At 37.1% G+C, this 12,151-nt stretch overlaps 1 protein-coding gene across 4 annotated transcripts in view; it reads right to left on the bottom strand.

Moving 5' to 3' along the window:
- ADK (adenosine kinase) overlaps window positions 1–12,151 on the bottom strand; it is a 509,588-nt gene that overhangs the window by 18,042 nt on the left and 479,395 nt on the right. For all 4 annotated transcript variants that reach the window (XM_081244849.1, XM_081244846.1, XM_081244848.1 and 1 more), the window contains one exon: window positions 9,566–9,652. In XM_081244849.1, coding sequence (XP_081100975.1) covers window positions 9,566–9,652 — 87 coding nt within the window. The remainder of the gene's footprint in view (window positions 1–9,565; window positions 9,653–12,151) is intronic.

Here is a 12,151-nt window from a genome sequence, read left to right on the forward strand (position 1 = left end):
AACCTAAATGTTTAATAAAGATGCTTAACTGGGTACTTTTTCCTTTATAGGATGTTTTAAGTATTTTATAATTGCTTTATCACTTCCTTAAAATTGAGTTTTCAGGAAAACCGTGTACTTCTGCTGATATGAGTATAGATCACTGTCTCTTTACATTGTGTTCTAGTGTTAGCCTAATTACTAGAATGAGAAAAAGTCTGAAAAACCTTTAGCCATTCAATTCATATATTTAACAAGTTACAACCTTGAAATCTTGCTCTACCTGAAAGCGCCATTAAAAGTGCTTGACTATTATTACTAGAGGAAATTTTTAATAAAAGCTAATTAAGCTATGAAACTCCCAAATGGTTAACTGATTTTAGGGGCTAAATTTCTGGTACTTCTAATTATCCTCTGATGGCTTTACTTAGTGTTTCACAACCATGACAGATGACAATGAAAAACCGCAGTGAAATTCATCCACCCTGACACTGTGCTAAGCACCAGCTTCTCCCTCTCCAAGTAAAATCAATACTCTGTTTGAGTAAACACGTTTACAGCTTTATTAGGATGTCTTGCTTGTTCTGTAACAGCTACTTGAAGCTGTGGTAACAAATCGACTCAACTCAGTTAAACCTAGAGAGCTGGGTAAGAGGCCCATCGATAAGGCTGTTATAAAAATAAACTGCAGGAGATCAGAAAGCTGGAGCAAACAGTCTGGTAAATGTCAATATTTTCCCTTACAGAGGATGACAAAAACAGTGAGATTATGTGGAAAGTCTTTTTTTCCCCCTTAAAAATGTCTCTGGTTTCAACTGGATAAGGCATTTCTACTTTTTGTGTACAACTCTTCTGAATGAAATTTTTGCTTCTTAATGCCCATGTGCATCTGGAACAGGAAGCTGATGTAAATACTTGGTATTTCTCCTATCATTTCAGATTCTTTATTTTCCTTTATATAAAGAAGCTTATTTTGGTCTTCATTGACTTTATAAAATGACCTTATTCAAGTTATCTGGAATACCCTTGGTGGCTTAGTTTTACCTTCTTTTTTTAACGAAACAAAATTTCTGTCATCCACATTTGGGAGGTCATTTCAACACAATGTTCACTCTTGCTATAATACTGGTAAGACCTGATGTTGTACCTTCCAAATTAATGCATTTAACAAGAGCAAACAGTGTTAGCTATAGTCAGGCTATATAACCTCCTGACGAGTGGTAGTACATAAAAATGTCTGCTACCTATTAGGAGCAAGCCTCCACAGTGGCTACAGCTCTAGCAAACAAGAACTCACATACCCTCTTTTAGATGTTTACAGGTTGCTCAAAGAACTAACATATGGCAGGAAATTCCCACTTCAGTTTGGCTGGCTTAGACTACCCAGATGTGACAAAGTAATGGTTTCCCCCTGCTGAAAAAGGCTCAGATGTAAACTTTTTTTTCCTTTCATTTTTTATGTAGTTTAGTTAGTAAAATTTTATTTTGTTTTGACTTCATATTGACTACCAACTAGTCATGAACTTAAGTACCAACTTGTGACTCATATGTTAGAAAACACAGATTTTTCTGGAAAAAGGAAATCAACAAACATTAAATTTTGAAATAACTTAAAAAGCTACTGTGCCCATCAGGGTAAGGTCTAACCTAGCAGGTATTTGCATAATGAAAACCAAAGCCTAAGTGGTGTCAGATGGTGTAGTGACTGACATGCACAGGAAGTCAATTCAGAGCAAAGGTTCCTTCACGACAGCGAAGCACAATACATCCTCCTGCACAAAGTGAGCAACTGAGCAGTATGGTATAATATATAGGCAGTGGTCAGTGCCATAACAATGAGGATAACTTATCTGCTCTTTCTGGTGTATGAAAATGGAAACTTGTCAAATTGTATTTAAAATGGCGTGGGATATTGCATTTGAATTAAAAAAAAAAAATCCCAAACCAAAAAAACCTTTCTATGCCCCTAATTCAGGAAAGAAGCTCCTGAAGAGAACTAAGCAGTATGTTTTACTTGTATGGATAAGGTGCCCTTGCACCCCAACCCCTTTCAAAATACTGCTTTAAAGATCATTCCTAGGGGCTTCCCTGATGGCTCAGTGGTTGAGAGTCCGCCTGCCGATGCAGGGGACACGGGTTCGTGCCCCGGTCCGGGAAGATCCCACATGCCGTCGAGCAGCTGGCCCCGTGAGCCATGGCCGCTGAGCCTGCGTGTCTGGAGCCTGTGCTCCGCAACGGGAGAGGCCACAACAGTGAGAGGCCCGTGTACCGCAAAAAAAAAAAAAAAAAAAGATCATTCCTCCTTATGGAACAAAAATATTAGAATCTGAATTTTAAACCTAATGTGTGATCTCTTGATGTGGTTCCCAAAATAAAAGTTGAGCATATGCTTCTGTTTATTGTTAAAGTTAAACATCTTGGATACCCACATACCAAAAAAACTACATCAAAGGCTTCTATCCATTTGGGGTATCAACTCTTGACCTATGTATTTCCAAAAGGCCTATATAACAGACTACTTAACTGACAATTTTCATTTGGGTTATAAACACATGTAATCACTGGATCATGAATTAATGAGCCAGGAGATCTGGCTTCTAGTATTGCATATTTACAATTAACTCCCTTTCCTCATCCATCAAATGGGGGCTTTTTAATAGACCATGTTAGGTTTTCATACCTAACATCAATTCATTCAAGAGAGTTGCTTTTTATGAGCAACAAGATAAAATGTGGATAGGGTCAAATGGGGATTTGTTTAATCTCATTTCATTCTGATTCAGATGAAACCTCATTTGAACATAGTTTCACTATTGAAAGTTTGAAAACCTGAAAACCAGAAATGTGATTTTAAAAAATACTCCCTTTCAGCATTAACATTTTAAGCAATATAATTAAAAACAAAAAGACTTACCAGGACAAAGTCATAGCTGCTAGAGTGTTAGAATAAGGAGATGACAGTAAGCTTATTTATGCCCTAATTCATAAGCAAGATAACTAATTTTGTTACTATTTAACTCAATTCAAAAACCTGTATTTGATCAACTGACAATTTCTCACAGCAGGGTGGTTCTAAAATTCAAAGAGCACTTGATGACAGAAACTGGTTTTAATTTTCCGTTTATTTCATGGGATAGAAATAAAACATACATATCTTAATTTTATAAAATGTCAATGTAAACTGGATAATTAAATGAAAAATAAATTAAGATCTTGTGTTCATACCCCAGGTTTGGGAACTCATATCTGAAGTGAGAATAGCTGTAAATTTAGTAATCGCATTGATAATTTTTGCTTGTTTTATTCAGACCCTTGTTTATAGTAAATAGCCATATAACATCAGAGGTTACACTTCATACAAATTTTCATACAGTTTGGGAAGTTGTAATAACTTACGCACCATTGGTTAAGACTTCTGCTAGGTCACAAGGTTGGCCAGGCTATGCATCAGTACTACCAACATGTGATTTCATTTATTTTGATTATATTAATTACAAAACCAATAAAGGCACATTGTAACAAATTCAAACATCTATGAGACAAGATTTTAAATTGAATACACTCAGCTTTACGAAAACTTACTATATTGTTCCTACCTTTTTTTCATTTTGCTACTGACTGATGAAATCTCTGTTAAGTCATAGATTGGCCCCAGTCTACAGACTAGTGTTTAGAAAAAGCACTTTGGCTATTTTTCCTCACTTGGAGGGGAAGACAAGAGGATACTAATGGAATGGAGTATAACAAAATGATCAGAGGTAAGAACTTGGGGGTCAAACTTTGAGTCTGAATCCTGGTTTTCACTGTGACCTTGGGCAAATTAATCTCTTGAACCTCTGAGACCAGAGGAACTGTCCAGTTGAGCCTAGGCCCAGCTGCCAATTCACAGATTTGTGGAGCTAAATAAATGGTTGTTGTTTTAGGTCACTAAGTTTTGAGGGTGGTGTGTTATGCAGCAAAACCTAACTGATACAGATTGGATGAATCTGACAGATAAGGTAGGTAAAATTGACTAAATCCATGTAAGAGCAGCTTGGACTGCTATTGGATTCAAGTGAGTTCCATTTGACTCACAAATATCATAGGCCAGGAAACTGATATACATATATTTTGTCATATCACAATTCTGTCTAACAAAATTAACTTCAGATATTTTGCTTGTGACATTTCTTCTGGCCCTCTGCTACTAAATGAAATCTTATAAATACCAACATTGTTTTCTTAGAATAAGCATTTCTTAATAATCATCAAATATAGGAGATGTAAGGTTCATATTTAAGTTTCGGGGTCTGATAGCCTCCATGGCTCAGACTGTCCCTGAATTATCCAAATCTCCAGAAGACAAAGTCCTTTGAATTCCATTATCTATTTACAATTGCTTCTAGATGGAGGCCATCCAGGATACAAGATCTTTGAGGGAACATTCCTGTTTGTGAAAAATTCCAGACTTTATCCTAAAATCATCCTGTATCCCATGTTAATGAAAGTTATTTCTCATTTATGTCATGGCTCGAGGATCATCTTTACCTCTTTAGACCCACAAAGGCTTAAATAATCTTAGGCAAGACTCCTGAAATTTGGTCCTGGTCCAAGGTCAACTTATCAAAATCTCTGGATGTGAAACATCAGAGTATCATGTCATGAAGCATCCTAAGACTGTGCAAGGTGTGAATCTCTCTTCCCTTTCCCCCTGTGTGAACTTGAGCTGCTGTCTGTGGTGTATTTCAAATTCCTAATGACCAAGTCAATCCCATACCTCATTTGATGGTTTTAAGGGAAACTGCTTAAGAAATCAAACACCAAAGATATCCTGCTAGAGGTAAAAGACAGGGAAAGGGATCGTTGTTGCTGTGGGATGGGGTAGGAGTGTGCAGCAATCATCTTGGTTACCATCCACAAGTAAATCTTCTGCATACAGTGGATCATATGAAGGTTTCATTTTTGGGTGAAGAAGTGTGAGAAATGATATATTCAACACTCACCAAGTTATTTTCTAGTCATCTGAGTTGACAGCAAAGGAGGGGGGTGGTGCAGAAAAAAAAAATCAGAAGAATTCTACACCACTTCTTTGTACAGCACAATGAAGCGGCAGTTAAGAAGAATGGGAGAGTAAGTTACAAATGTTTGGGAATAAAAAGCAAGGTGAGAATAGAAAATACAAACATAACTTAGAGATTCCCTATGGTTCTCTGAAGTATAGACAGGTGCTACTTGAAAAGGAAGTAATATCCTTGCTCTGGTAAATCTTTTCTTTAAACAAAAAGTCTTTTCTGAACATGAACTGGAAAGCGAAATTAATGCTCCTTTTTATTAGATGGGAAATAGTATAATTATTTACACTGTGATTGCTAAGTGGCTTTAAAAGTCATTTTCGTATTGTAGGTAATATCGTTTAGGATAATACATTTTCCCTGATAAAGCTCTCATGAGAAATTTGAAAATAAAAGTATTAAAGGCAGCACAGTTACTTTACTATCATTCAAATAAACTATTCTAAGCTATATATGGCTCTTAACATTTAATGAAGCTTTTTTAAACCTAAGAATGTTGGTCCTTGGGTAAGGTCTCTAGTCTTTTTTCTGAGAGTTAGATGTACGTGCCTGGGTATAATCTGTCAAAGGTGTACTCACTTTTAGTCTAAAGATGATTTGTAGGTCTAGTTCATATTCCTATAGCTGCCATAAAACATACAACTAAATCATATTAGATTAACACAGGCTGGTATTGACAGCCCACTGGGAACATATTGATTAGGTCCCCTTTCATGTTATTTGTTATGATTTTTCTTCTCAGTTTCATTTACTGGGAAGACACAGGGGAAGAGATTTCACAGGGAACAATGACAGTGCCTGTCACAAAATGTTCTCAATGTTTCCATTTGTTACTATGGCAGTGACAAAGAGGGTTCCAAATGAAAAGGCAGACCTGCTGTGACAAAGCACAGCAGGACAACAGGAAGAAAATTTCAACTGACCTGGGAAATTAGGAAATCATACTTAGAGATTATAGAATTGTCTCCATTTCCAAGGGTACAATCGTGGCGCTTTGGCTTTTGAGGGAGAATGTGAAAAGGGTAGTTCCATCAGGGCTGGCTAGTGACAAGTAAAGGGCAGACATTAGAAAGTGTTTAAGATCTCCAAATAGAACAAGGAGGTATGCTTGTAGAGGTTAGAGGGATTTGCCACTGTCACCAAACCCTCAAGATGGAACTATGAATTTCATTTATGTTCCTTTGGGGTACTCATTTTAAAATTATACATGAAAATCTATGATGTAGTCATGTATCTCTTACGTGGCTAATAAGAATGCATGGCACTCTGGTATTGGGATATGTAATATCAGCACACGGTAGGTGAAGTCATGGTTTATCTAAGAACTTGAAATTGGGACTGGAATATAGTTATGCAAAGTCACAAAAGAAAGAAATGCTTGTAAGCCAGCAAAACTTGAAAGTAATAGGAGGAATATATTAACCATCTAAAGGTAAAATGTGTCAATCAGAAAGGAGATATGTTAATCAGGCAATAAGGCAAAGAAAAAGAAACTACATAGTAAATGCAAAAGTTGCCATTGCCTCTCCATTCATGATCAAGGTAGAGGAGTATGCTTCAAAAGATAGAGTATTTCCAATCCTACTAGAAAGCCTTCCCCTGGTGTAGAGATGGGAGTAGGGGATTTTAGCCAATGGATTTTTGAGTATTTCCAACTAACCAGAACATCTCTATTGTAAGATGGATGTATCAGCCTGGTGATTAAACAGTTGATTCATATAACTCCCTGTATTCAGATCCCATGCTGACCAAGCGAGTTTATGATCTGGCTTTCTGTATCTCTGTAGTGCAATCAATTCTACTGCTTAGCAAAAAGCTCCTGGTTCAAACTCACCGGGGATTAAGTCCTTCGATTCTTTTCCCTTTCACTTTCTTTTCTGCAACAATCTTACTCCAGAGTCCTAAGAATCCTATCGTGTAACGAAACCTCCTGTTCAATAAATGAAGTCATCCATTCAGTCAATAGGAAGATTCTCTCTGGCAAAACCAGCTTTTGTTAGTAAGGCGGATCTGTGGTTCTGAGTCCTAATGATGAAATTTCCCTAAAAGTTTAGAGAAGCAGTACAGTTCAGACTGCCTGGGTCTGAATCCTGGCTCTGCTACTTTCTAGCCACGAGAATTTGGGAAAGTTATCTAACCCCTCTGTGTCTCAGTTTTCTCATCAGTAAAATGGGGTTAAAAATAACCTACTTCAAGGAGCTTTGATGAACATTAAACGAGTTAATACATGTAAAGTGTCTAAGATATCAATTGGCTAGTAGGTGCTGCATAAATGTTATCTATACTATTACTATATAGCTTGATGTACATAGACAGAATGTGCTGAACATACCAGCATAAGTATCCCTTGTTAAAATGACATTAGAGTATTCATCTCATTGCATGACTCATTCTTTCAGGATCTGAATATCCTGGGAACCGATGAGAGTAGGGTTAAAATGAGAAAAATGGCTACTTAATTGAGGTTTTACCAGTAAAGTTCTGCCTAGTTTCAGCTTGACTTCCACTTTCTCTATACTGATTTCAACAGTGCGTAGTGAAATCCAGGGTATGATGAAAGTGAATAAAGTGAGGAGGCTGCCAACGTATTACAAAAGGGGTTGGCAAACCATAGCCTGAGAGCCAAATCCAGCCCATGCTCTGTTTCTGTACAGCTGGAGAGCAAGGAAAGGTTTTTACATTTTTAGAGTACTGCAAAAACCCAAAAACAAAACAAAAAGCAAGCAAGAAAACAACAAGAAGAATATGCAGTATACGGCTTGCAAAGCCTAACGTATTCACTGCCTGGCCCTTTAGGAAAAAAGGTTCGCAGATCCCTGTTCCACACTCTTTCCTTTTTACTTACCTCACTGTACCCCAAGAATAAGTATATAAATGAGGCTGGGTAAGTAGAGTGAGATAAGAAAGAGGCCGAAAATCCTGTAACAAAGAGCCCAAGGGCTTTGATGATATAGTTCATTTATCACTCTAACTGTAATACAAATGGCTAGCTAGCTGTTCCTATTTTAGTATCCTAAGAATGACTTCTCTCTTCCTCAAAAAGTCTATATATTCCTACCTCGTAGTGGAAGCATTATAGGTAGTTAGGGGTCTATAAAGGAATCTGCTGTTGCAAGGCCAGGAAGCCCCAGGCCTTAGGCCCAGGAGCATTGCCTAATTAGGTCACCATCCTATCTATGACAGCCTCAGGATGTACCCAACTAAATAGCAAAGAAAGAGAATACTTACTGTTTTAAGTATTTTAAAGTGCTTAAATAATACACACGCAAGTTATAAATTTAGAAGTTTCTGTACTAAGATTCCTAGTTTAACCAATTTCTAACCAGGAAATCAATAGTGTCTCCTTAATGTATTACAGAATTTGGCCCAATTCTGAATAAGGTATTTTTAGGCTACATGGGTTTACAGCTCTGAAGCAGTATGCAATAGGAAAAACAGCTGCAAAATAATCAGTGATGAAGTCTTTCAGAGCAAAGGAATAAAAGATACATGCGTAACGGTAAAGTAGAACATTATTTGTTGTATGTACTCTTTCCAAAAAAGATGGCATGGGGCATGCTACCAGTCTAATGGTAAACAGCTCATTTAAGACTAGGCATGAAAAGTTTCAAAGAAGGAAACATGAAATATATATGCTAGTGAACATTAAAATAAAAGAATATAAATATTTTAAATAACACTAAGTTCAAACCATTATACAATCTTAAATAAGTTTCCCATAATTCAACTTATCTTCCAAGGAAAGGAAGACAAGGCTCAGCTCCATTTGCCTTTTTTTCCTTGTCTTGCTTGATGTTACGAGAAATAAAGATCAGGAGGGACTCTTCTGGGCTATCACTCAGGAGTCTAAAGCTTTCTAGAGATCGTAACCTAGCTTAACTACACTTAGCTAGAAGGAGTTCAGACACATGAAAAGAACTTTTGAATCCGATTTTAGATCAATCTAAGTTATCAAGCCAAAACTCTTCCAATTGTCTTGATCTTATTTTTGACTACTCACTCCAAAAATGATTTAGTTTTTATAAACTGTGTCAGTTCTTATCGAACCTTAATGAGACAAAAATTTAACCCTTCCTGGTACAATAAACATCCAACTATTGTGTTAGAAACAGATGTTTTAACTAAAGGATATAATCCAAAGACATCATCCTTAGCTATTAGTGTACTATTAATATTCACGATGTGTTTTAAAGAACAGCAATTTGTTAACATTTAAGCCTGAAGGGCTATGAATATACTATGTACTGTCTTGATGCAGCTTGTTATGCAATATTCTGACAGACACAATTAATCTTGTGAAAATGACTGGGATGTAGCGTAACAGTAAATTATCTTTAAGCCCAAAATACATATTTTCCTGTAGTAATATACCCTCATAACACAATGATAGTAGCATATGGAAAAAACATCAGGAATTAATTATTTAAAAGCAGAAATTAAAAGTTACTATATTCATAAATCTTGGCTATGTGGCAGAGACAGGGTTAAAGGAAATGTTTAACTTGTAATTAAGTATGAAATAAATGAGTCCGTACCTCCAACAAATGCATCTCCAGCTCCATTGGTATCAACAATTTCTTTCTGGTCTTGATCCAAGACAGCAAAAGCAGTGACTTCACTTTCTGCAATTAGAGCCAAAGAAAGGCAGACTGACTTCTCTTTGTAAACACTCAATATACAAACTCACCCAGGAAAGCTTGAAGCTCCTACATCAGCCAAAGAGAGAGACAGAACATGAGGCCCATATTCTGTACATGAGCACTTGGGAAACAAGGTGAAAAGCTATCTGTAAGCAATGCTTTTTGGTATTTTCAGCATACAGATGTTGTATGTGTTTTGTTAGAGTTATACTTAGGTAGTTCACATTTTTGAGAAACAACTGTAAATGGTAGCAGTACCTTTTTGGACAGTAAAAATACTTGAACAGAAACTATGAGCTAAAGGAAATATTAAGTACTAGATCATGGATCTCTAATAAAGCATCAAGCCTGGCTATATTCCTGGCAATGAAATCTTGGATATAGTTAAAGAGCTGTAAATTTAAAAAATACAAATAATGAGTCTTGAGTGTTTCTCTATAGAAAATCACAATGGCACAATAAAAATATAACTACTATTCTGAATAATACTTGATGCCAATGTCAAGGATTACTGATATTAGTTGGCTTATTACGGATAACCTAATCTGGTTACTTTTTACAACAGAGTCACTATTTCCTCCAAACTATCAAATAACAAAAGGGAAAGCTACCACTGAATGCATGGGCAGAACAAAATGGACAGTGCAATGAGCTCTTGTCTTACAGCAGGCTGGACTTGGTTCTTGGTTCTTTTGACTACAGAGTAACCTAATACACTACTTTAAACTTGGCACATGACAGTGGAATGGCATTACAGTAGTCTCCGTTATCCAGTTTTGCTTTTTGCGGTTTCAGTTACCCGCGGTCAGCTAAAGTCTGAAAATATTATGTGGAAAATTCCAGAAATAAACAATTCATAAGTTTTAAGTTCCACACCATTCTGAATACCGTCCCAATCCATCCTGCCCTGGATATGAATCATCCCTACGTACGCCGCCTGTAAGTCACTCAAGTAGCCGCCTCGGTTATCAGATTGACTGTCACTGTACTGCAGTGCTTGTGTTCAAGTAACCTTTATTTTACTTACTAATGGTCTCAAAGCACAAGAGTAGTGATGCTGGAGATTTGGATATGCCATAGAGAAGCCATAAAGTGCTTCCTTTAAGTGAAAAGGTGAAAGTTCCTGACTTAATGAGGAAAGAAAAAAATATTATATGTTGAGGTTGCTAAGATCTACAGTAAGAATGAAGCTTCTATGTGTGAAACTGTGAAGAAGGAAAAGAAATTTGTGTTAGATTTGATGTCGCACCTCAAACTGCAAAAGTTATGGCCAGAGTATGTGACAAGTGCTTAATTAAGATGGAAAAGGCATTAGATTTTGGGGTGGAGGACATGAACAGAAAATTTATTCCTATTGACGGCAACATGCTGTGCCAGAAAACACTGAGCCTATAGGAACACTTCAGCCAGGGATCCCCTGAAACAAGTGACAGCCGAGCCATTTACTGCAAGTAAAGGATGGTTACACAGATTCAGTAAAAGATTTGGACGGAAAAATATAAAAATTATTGGAGAGGCTGTGTCTGCCGATGAAGAAGCTACTGCCACGTTTCCAGCAGTGCTGAAGGAGTTGATTAAGGAGATAGCATACCATCCAAAGCAAGTCTTCAGTGGTGATGAAACTGGGCTCTTCTGGAAGAAGATGTCCAATAGAAGCTATACTCATAAAAGTGCAAAGGAGGCACCAGGGCATAAAACATGGAAGGACAGATGAACGTTGGTACTATGTGGCAACACTGCGGGGCATATGATAAAGCCAGGCGTGGTGTGCGTAGTGTTCAGGGTGAAGAACCCATGTGCTCTCAAAAACAAAACCAAAAATTATCAGAAAGCATGGGTGACAGTTATCTCATTTATGGGATACTTCCACCAATGCTTCATCCCAGAAGTGAAAAAATATTTGGAAGAAGAAAGGGTGGAATTTGAAGTCCTATTAATAACAGATAATGTACCTGGTCATCCTGAATTGTTATAAACGTGAAAATGTTGAGGTTGGAATTTTATCTCCAAATACAACTTCACTGCTTCATCCCTTTTACAAGGGCATCATTCAGTTTGTCCAGGTCACATACACCCACCCTGTATTTGATCACATTTGATCAGCAATTGATGTAGGCTCTAATCTGGACACAATGCAGTGCTAGAAATCATTCACTATTACTGACACAATAACATTCATCAAAGCTGCAGTGGATGAATTAAAATCAGAAATTGTAAAGGCCTGCAGTCACGAATGATTTTAAAGCCTTCCTGGGGATCAGTGGAGAAGTTAGGAAAATCATGCACACAGTAAGAAGGATTTGCCAACATGCTTGATGAAGAAGCAGAACACATCAAAGACCATGGAGAAATGTCAACAAATGAGAAAGTGGAAGAACCTGTTGAGTCACTTACAGAGGAAGAGAAAGATGATGAAGAAGAAAGTGGAGCAGAACCAGCAACTCGGACATTACCAAAATTTGCTGAAGTGTTTCAAATTGC

Source organism: Mesoplodon bidens (assembly GCF_964165515.1).
Source record: "Mesoplodon bidens genome assembly, chromosome: 1".
In the NCBI taxonomy this organism is placed as follows: domain Eukaryota; kingdom Metazoa; phylum Chordata; class Mammalia; order Artiodactyla; family Ziphiidae; genus Mesoplodon; species Mesoplodon bidens.